The 9278-nt window shown below is 33.4% G+C and overlaps 2 protein-coding genes across 2 annotated transcripts; both read left to right on the top strand.

Moving 5' to 3' along the window:
• Positions 1-35: 35 nt before the first annotated feature.
• On the top strand, positions 36-3369 carry LOC100793991 (uncharacterized). Its single transcript, XM_003531761.4, has 5 exons — positions 36-799; positions 896-953; positions 1307-1390; positions 1506-1641; positions 2415-3369. The coding sequence occupies exons 1-5, from the start codon at positions 166-168 to the stop codon at positions 2703-2705; spliced, it is 1203 nt and encodes a 400-aa protein (XP_003531809.1). The 5' UTR covers positions 36-165; the 3' UTR covers positions 2706-3369.
• A 5393-nt stretch (positions 3370-8762) lies between these two features.
• Positions 8763-9263, top strand: LOC106799544 (secreted RxLR effector protein 161-like). The gene has a single exon (XM_014778434.1). The coding sequence runs from the start codon at positions 8763-8765 to the stop codon at positions 9261-9263; it is 501 nt and encodes a 166-aa protein (XP_014633920.1).
• Positions 9264-9278: the final 15 nt, after the last annotated feature.

Genomic DNA, 9278 nt, shown 5'->3' with positions numbered 1-9278 from the left:
GACTTGGTCATACTCCCGGATCCCGGGAATATTCTTCCTCTTATCATTGTTCCACATTCATTAGTCCATTACACACCACCTTATCCATTAACCCTCTTCCTTGTCAACACTCCCCTACAACAAAAATACAAATTCCAATTAAATCACACATAAGCAAGCAACAAAATGTGCAGTTCCATGACCAAGGTGACTGTAGGCATAGAAGCAGCCACAGCTACCTCTCTGGTAGCCAGAATCAACGGCCGGCCGGTCCTTCAACCGACTTGTAACCGATTTCCTAACCTTGAGAGGAGAAATTCAATCAAGAAACTGTCACCAAAATCACCATGTCCTCCATCACCACCACTTCCAAGCAAAACCTCATTGGCACCTCTAGTTTCTCCAAAGTCTAAGTCCCCAAGGCCTCCACCTATAAAGAGAGGCAATGAGAGTACTGGACTTAACTCAAGTTCTGAAAAGATTGTGACACCAAGAAACACCATAAAAACTCCAACTCTAGAGAGGAAAAAGTCCAAGAGTTTTAAGGAAAGGTCATATGATGCTTTAGGCCTTTCTGCCTCCACAGAGGCATCATTAAGTTACTCTTCCAATTTGATCACTGAATCCCCTGGGAGCATAGCTGCAGTGAGGAGAGAACAGATGGCACTGCAGCATGCGCAGAGAAAAATGAAGATTGCTCATTATGGAAGATCAAAGTCTGCAAAGTTTGAAAGAGTTGTTCCTCTTGATCCTTCATCCAATCTTACTTCAAAGACAAGTGAGGAGGAGAAGAGATGCAGCTTTATCACAGCCAATTCAGGTTATCTGAGAGTTCAAATTTGTATACAAATTTTGACTCCTACTTTTTTATACTTTGTGCAATGTGCTAATCTTAATGTCTTTTTTGGCTATATAGATCCCATCTATATTGCTTATCATGATGAAGAATGGGGAGTTCCAGTTCATGATGACAAGTAAGCCATGACTTTCTCTTTTCCATGGCAGACAAATACAATTAAGATTTAAGACCCTGCATAAACTTCTCAAGAAGTACTTGCAGAAAAAAAAATAAAAGTTAAAATGAATTAAACTTCTTCCTTTAAGTTAAAATTATCTTATGCATAAGAGAAAATAAACATTTAGAGAAGTTAAATAAGAGAGTTTCTATAAATTAGTTAAGTATGAACTAATTTTAACTTATAAGAGAAGTTTAATTCATTTTATCTTCGTATAAAATGTTTATTGAGAAATTTATCCAAAAGCTAAGAACTAACAAAAGATATGTAGAGACAATTGATGATTAACAAAAACATTATTGTGCATACAGGATGTTGTTTGAACTTCTAGTTTTAAGTGGTGCTCAAGTAGGATCAGATTGGACCTCAATCTTGAAGAAACGCCAGGATTTCAGGTTGGATTCTGCTAAAAGAAGCATCTAAATTCTTCATTACATAGCACACCAACATATACATTTTTTTATAGGGTCCCTTAAATGAAGCAACTAATGAATGTTAAATAATGGACAGGGCTGCATTTTCTGAATTTGATGTAGCAACTTTGGCCAACTTGACTGATAAGCAAATGGTGTCGATTAGTTTGGAATATGGGATTGATATAAGCCAAGTTCGAGGTGTTGTTGACAATGCTAACCGAATTTTAGAGGTAAGCATGAATTAAGCCTAAAATACTTCACCCTTTTTTCTCTCTCTTTGAACACATGATGGCCCTCCAGAGTATTAAGTGAACATTCTTGACAAAAAAAACAGATTAGTTAAGAGTATCAATGATGAGAAGTATAATAATGACTTTTTTTTTTTTCCTTCAACAGCATTTTGTTAATTTCTATTCAATTCACCCATTGACAAGAAAATTTGCATACATACAAGTTCCAATAGGGATAAATTTTAATGTCTGGGCCCATATGAATTGACTGTTCCTTTACTTCCCTACTTTAAATTTTCCGACCGTATCACCCTTGTGGCACATAACATAGATATATTTTTATAAAATAATCAATATTAATATATTTTTTTTATTATATGATAATTTGTAATTGGATAAGAATGAAAAAAAAAACTTTTATACGATTAATATATTCTAATTAAATTCAAAAACGAACGTGTACTGTACCGACAACAAAAAATTCTTTTTGACGGGTGTACGTGTCCCTATTATTTGTCTCTTTTCATGATCTATCTAACAAAAACAAATTGTAACTACAAAATTTCTTCTGTCATAAACATCAACATTCTCTCTTTTAATTGCTAATTTCTTAGGCTGACGTGTCTTTTTTAATTGAGGAGGCATAGAAAGAGACAACTAGTATAATTGCACTAATATATGTACACAGTTTAGGTGATAACGAATTATGCGGTGAATATATCAAGTTATAGATTTTTAATACTCTCTTTAATTTATAAATTGGGCAATTGCAGATTAACAAGGACTTTGGTTCATTTGATAAATACATTTGGGGTTTTGTCAATCACAAACCCATCTCCACTCAATACAAGTTCGGCCACAAGATCCCAGTTAAGACATCAAAGTCAGAGAGCATAAGCAAAGACATGATCAGAAGGGGGTTTAGGTGTGTAGGTCCCACAGTGCTTCATTCATTTATGCAAGCAGCTGGACTCACCAATGACCACTTAATCACTTGCCACAGACACTTGCAATGCACCTTATTGGCATCTAGCCCCCATTGCACCACAGAGCACTCTCTATAGTTCCAATTTCAATTGAGAAAAAATGAAATTGACCCAGATGAGATGAAGACCAAAATTATGTGTGCTAATTAAAGAGCATATATATATATATATGTAATGTGCTAACTATAATACTTTGTGTATAATATTAGATTAGATTAGGTAGGGGGAGAAAAAGGTTTTCTGATTTACGAGATGTGTGGTGTGGTTAATTAATTTCCAGTTGATGATTTAAGAAAGTGATTATTAGAGAGAAGAAAAAAAGGTTTAGGATTGTGTTATTAAGTAGTGGGAGGCTTAGGGGATGTGCATGTGCAATTGTGACTTGTGAGGGGCAAGGGCATGTGTTGTGTGTCAGTTTGCTTTTTGGTTTTAGTCCCCATGCATGTGAGCAATCAGGCTTTGCATTATTTGTTATTCCCTTTAACAGCCTGTGTGGGATACTTGGCATAGGGGTAGTGTAGGACCATATTACCCTTCTTTTTCCTCTTTTATGGGGGTTGTTATCTTTTCTACATTCTCTTAACTTTTTGGCTTCGGTGAATCTTATGTTATATACTTCAATGTGTTTTGGAGTTGGCGTGGGGTTTGCCTTGAGTTGAGTGGTTTTCAATGCACTTGTCATGTGCTGCTGTACTATATATTTGATTACTAATGCATATACATATATATTTCAAAATGTTAACAAGTATCTATCTTCTAGCTCCCATGTGACCGACTGTCATGATAGTCTTGATATAAAATTAAAATTTATAATAAATTAATTAATTTAATTATTTTTATTAATAATAATGAATTAGATAATTATTTCTTATATATAAGAATAAAGGTACTATCATTTAATTCTATTATTATATTTTATAGTATAGGATGCACGAGTTCATTTAAATTATATATTTAAGATTTATTTAAAAATATATACATAAATAAAATTATATTTAAAGGATTTAGTAAATATTAAATATAATTATATTAAATTAAGAAAATTGATTAATTATATTTTAGATTGAGAAAAATGTTGTCTTATAAAATATTAAACTCATTATAATTTATTATGATTTTTTTCTTTCGTCAACTAATAATAATAATAATGTAATGCATATATGAAATGTATAAATTCAAGAAAAAATTAATTAAAAATTTATAATTATTTAAATTTGATTATTCTTTTTTATTATTGTGAATACTATGGTTTTATGTACTTGATTTTTTGTGGTTATAATAATAATAATAATAATAATAATAATAATAATAATAATAATAATAATAATAATAATAATAATTTCATTAATTATTATATTTAAAGTTATTTATCTATAACTTTTTTAAAAAATCATATATATATATATATATATATATATATATATATGAGATTATTATATATTATATAATGAGCACATATTTATAATTTTTCATCAAATATATTTTATAGCAAATATTTTTATTAAAAGTAAAGTTTAGAGTTAGTATTGATATGATATTTAATACTATTATCATATTATTTGTATCTTTATATATCATTAATTTTTTGAAAAATAATTATTTGAAACGAAAAACTAATAATAATAACTGCTATTATTATTATTGTTGTTATTATTATATAACATCTATAATAGTATTTAATATTTGAAAATAGTTAAATAAAAAATTTAGTATAATCATACATATACAAAATAATTTAATATTTAACTTCTAACTTTAATTATTAATTTTTAAAATGTTACTACTCAGTAATAAAATTATCAAAATTAGTATTATTTATCAAAAATTATATATAAATAATATTAATGTTAACAATTTAATTTCCCATTACATTTGAAGAAAAAAAATCTTCACTACATACAATTATGATCATTAAATTTTATTACATACCCCACTATTGTTAAGTTCAAAGAATGATCTAAGTTTTTATTTTGCTCATGTCCACCCATTTAAAAAAATCAAATATATATATATATATATATATATATATATATATATATATATATATATATATATATATATATATATATATATAATATAAATAAATTTGTGCATCACACGGATCAAAAGTATATTACATTAATCGGATGCAATACGATTTAATTATTTAAATTCGGTTAACTATTTAATAAATGGTGAGCAAATAAAAATATAGGTAAAAGCATATATAAGAGAGAACAAAGACGTGAAGATTGGAGCGTTTAAATTCGATTATTTTCATTTTAAATTATTCAATTCGTAAGGTAAAAAAACTGGACAAATTCTGCTCTCTAGTGTTTGTTGTGTGCATATGTATGTAGAGTAAGAGAGAACCTCGTCTCGCAATTTTCATAGTGCATAAGCAATAAATAACAACAGTAAAATGAGAAAAAAAAAAATGCACAAAATTGATACCTGTGACACAAAAAAGAACTAATAAGATATGTACGTAGTAATAAGTATATACATGATGTCGCTCATGGACAGAATTTGGAGGCAGACACAACATTGAACTAGAAATTCATATAATTCTAGTTTAGAAAAATGATAAAAGAAAAAAAAAAGTAATTGAAGTGGTGTAACTAAAGTTAGTTAGGTAGTTTTGGTTAACAGCTTTGGTCTATGCCCCATATATGTTGACATAAACAATTTTCTAACAGTTTTTTGATACACAAAAGTTTTACTATTCCCTTTTGAAATTCTCTCATCTCTATTCTTGTAATTCTAATATCTGGTATCATGGAGCAAAGGTTTGAATCATTATTTTTCGTTGCAAAAGATTCGTGAGTTCGTCAAGGAAGAATCATCAGTTTCGCAATAGCTTCATCAACGTAACAAGATCGTGATCATGACAGGCTTGAATGGAAATCTCATGGGCAATCTTCCAATTCTTGATGGAACAAATTGGGGAGAATGAAGGATTCAAATGCAAGTTGTATTTGGATTTCAAGATGTTCTTGAGGTTGTGGAATGTGGAATTGCAAAACTTGAAAGGCAATCAAGTGATCTGTAGAATGTCGTATACAAAGATGCCAAGAAACGTGATTGCAAGGCTCTGTTTTTTATTCATCAAAGTGTGGACAAGGCAAATTTCCAGAAGATTGCTCATGCAAAGACAGCAAAGGAGGCATGGTGCATCTTGGAAAAGGCATACTCAGGAGATGCAAAGTTAAAGAAGGTGAAATTGCAGACCCTAAGGAGACAGTATGAGATGATTCAAATGGAGCCAACTGAGAAAGTAGTTGATTATTTCACAAGAATTCTCAGCACTACCAATTTGATGAAGGATTGTGGAGAGAAGCTTGATGATCATATGGTTGTGGAGAAAATCTTGAGGTCACTCTCACCTCGGTTTGATTACATTGTGTGCGCCATAGAAGAATCCAAGAATCTTGAGGATTTGAAGATAGAGGAGCTTCAAGGTTCATTGGGGGTACACAAGCAAAGGTTGAATGATAGAGACACAGAGAGATCCACGCAAGCTTTACAAGCTCATTCCTCAAAAGGCAAAGGAAGAGGGGAGTGGAGCATTGATAAAGGAAAGGGAAGTCACAAAACTCACAGTAAGAATTCTAAAGAAACTCAATCAGAAACTGGAGAATCTTCAGGACAACACAAGAATGGAGTGAAGAGTTGGAAGAAGGAGGGAAAGAAATTTGATAAAAGAAAGGTAAAGTGTTTCAATTGTAATAAGTATGAACACTTTGCCTCAGAATGTACTCACAAACAGAAAGAAGGGAGGAACAAGGTTGGTGATGAGGCAAATTTGGCAGAAGAAGCTGATAGTGACTCTGAGTAGGTTTTGCTAATAGTGTCTGAGAAATTTGACAAAGGAGGATCAAAAGTTTGATATTTGGACACGGGTTACTCTAACCACATGACTGGAAACAAGCATTGGCTGGTGAATCTTGATACTTCACAAGGTAGCAAAGTGAGGTTTGCTGATAGTTCTTCAATCTGCTGTGAAGGTGTAGGAAATGTGGTGATCAAGAGAAAGGATGGGAGCAATGCTATAATTGAGAATGTGATGTACTGTCCAACAATGGATAGTAATCTGCTGAGTCTGGGACAGCTGCTTGAGAAGGGATATAAGATGAGGATGGAGGACTTGATGTTGAAAGTATATGATAAAAAACAAAGCTTCATCTTGAAAGCCAAGATGTCCAATAATAGAACATTCAAGGTAAATTTCAATGTAGTAGATGTCCACTGTATGACTGCTGAAGGAAATGATGTCAATTGGCTTTGGCACTTTAGGTATGGACATCTAAACTTCCATGGTTTAAGTAGATTAGTTGCTAAACACATGGTCAGTGGTATGCCTCAAATCAAAGCACCAACAGAAGTATGTGAAGGTTGTGTTGCAGGAAAACAACCTAGGAATTCTTTCAATGTGTCTTTACCTCCTAGAGCTAAAGAACCATTGGAAGTAGTTTGTTCTGATGTATGTGGTCCAATTGAACCTTGTACATATGGTGGAAATTTATATTTTGTAATCTTTATAAATGAGTTCACAAGAATGTTGTGGGTTTATCCAATCAAAAGAAAGAGTGAGGTGTTTGCTGTTTTTCAAAAATTTAAGGCATATGCAGAAAAGCAAAGTGGAGCAACCTTGAAGATCTTGAGGACAGATGGGGGAGGAGAATACACCTCTAAGGAATTCGAAGTCTTTTGTGAAAGCAAAGGTATAGTACATGAAGTTACAGCACCATATACTCCTCAACACAATGGTTTGGCTGAAAGAAGGAACGAAACTTTGCTAAACATGGTGAGGAGTATGCTAAAATTGAAAGGGCTGCCAAAGGAACTTTGGGGAGAAGCAGTCACCACAGCTACCTATATACTCAATAGATCACCTACAAAGAAGCTAGAAAAGATCACACCAGAAGAAGCATGGACAGGAAAGAAGCCAAGGGTGAGTCACTTCAGAATTTTTGGCTCACCTTGTTGGAAACATGTCCTAGATGAGAAAAGAAAGAAACTAGATGACAAGACCATTGAGATGATCATGGTTGGTTATCATCCCACTGGAGCATATAAATTGTATGATCCAATTGAGAAGAAAGTCACTTATAGCAGGGATGTATTTTTGATGAAGAAAGCTTGTATAACTGGAATAAAACTGAGAAGGTTCAATCAAAAGGCATGTCAGTGCTCAATGAACTTGGTGAAACCAGTGGAGAAGAAGCAATTGGCAATAGCATAGGTGGGGCATCACCTGCAATAGCTCAAAGACCTCAAAGAATATCAAAGCTTTCGACAAGACTAAGTGATTTCGAGGTGTACACTGAAGATGCAATCATAAGTGAAGGAGAGCTAGTTCACTATGCTCTTCTAGTTGATGCAGAACCAGTAGGATATGTGGAAGCACTGAAGGAAGAAGTATGGAAGAAGGCTATGCTGGAAGAACTAGCAGCAATTGAAAGAAACCACACTTGGAAACTGGTCAAGCTGCCAAAAGGAAAGAAACCTATCAGTTTGAGGTGGGTGTTCGAGGTTAAAAGGAAACCTGATGGAACTATTGAAAAGCATAAAGCAAGGCTGGTAGTAAGAGGTTTCATGCAGAGGGAAGGCCTTGATTATACTGAAGTGTTTGCTCCAGTTGCTAGAATCGAAACAGTCAGGATTGTAGTGGTCTTAGCTCATTCAAGAGGTTGGAATATGTGGCATTTGGATGCAAAATCAGCCTTCCTCAATGGATTACTTGAGGAAGAAGTCTATGTAACACAACCACCTGGGTTTGAGAGCAAGGAAAGTGGAAACTTGAAACTGAATAAGGTTTTGTATGGTCTTAAACAGGCACCAAGAGCTTGGAACAAAAGAATTGATGGGTTCTTTCTAAAAATTGGTTTTGAGAAATGTAAGGTGGAGTATGAAGTGTATGTCAAGGAGGAGAATGGAGACGTAATCATATTATGCCTATACGTGGATGATCTTTTAATCATAGGCGGTAATGAAGTTGTGATTCAAATTGTCAAGAAGTAGCTGCAACAGGAATTAGGTATGACAGGCCTGGGAGTCATGTCTTATTTCTTAGGAATTGAGTTCATTCACAAGAATGAAGGACTAGTGATGCATCAAAAGAAGTATGCATTGGAAGTTCTTAAAAGATATAAGATGGAAGAATGCAATCTAGCTAAGAGTCCAGTTGAGTTTGGATTAAAGCTAGGTGCTGGTCTTGATGAAAAATCAGTGGATGCCACATTGTTCAAGCAAATGGTGGGAAGCTTGAGATATTTGTGCCATAGTAGGCCAGATATTGCTTATGGTGTGGGTCTGGTAAATAGATATATGAATGATCCGAGGACTTCTCATATGGCTACAGCAAAGAGAATTTTGAGATATGTGAAGGGCACACTTGATTATGGTTTGTTATTCTCCAAAGCAAATCATAATCAAGGAATAAGGTTAATTGGCTTTTCTGATGCAGATTGGAGTGGTGATGTAGAGGACAACAAAAGCACCACTGGATATGTCTTCAAATTACTTGATCCACAATCTGTTGGAGTTCTAAGAAGCAAGAAGATGTTGGACTTTCAACTTGTGAGTCAGAGTACATGGCTGCTGCCTCAGCAGCTTGTCAATCAGCCTGGTTGGAGTCCCTCTTTGCAGAATTGAAGATTCAGCTTGATT

Source organism: Glycine max, chromosome 8 (assembly GCF_000004515.6).
Source record: "Glycine max cultivar Williams 82 chromosome 8, Glycine_max_v4.0, whole genome shotgun sequence".
Lineage (NCBI taxonomy): Eukaryota > Viridiplantae > Streptophyta > Magnoliopsida > Fabales > Fabaceae > Glycine > Glycine max.
This window is presented reverse-complemented; position numbering and strand designations above follow the sequence as displayed.

Coding starts and splice junctions, on each gene's coding strand:
- LOC106799544 (XM_014778434.1), top strand. CDS start 8,763: ATGGAAGAATGCAATCTAGCTAAGAGTCCAGTTGAGTTTGGATTAAAG.
- LOC100793991 (XM_003531761.4), top strand. CDS start 166: ATGTGCAGTTCCATGACCAAGGTGACTGTAGGCATAGAAGCAGCCACA. Junction 954..1,306: donor GTTCCAGTTCATGATGACAA/GTAAGCCATGAC, acceptor TTGTGCATACAG/GATGTTGTTTGAACTTCTAG. Junction 1,642..2,414: donor ATGCTAACCGAATTTTAGAG/GTAAGCATGAAT, acceptor GGGCAATTGCAG/ATTAACAAGGACTTTGGTTC.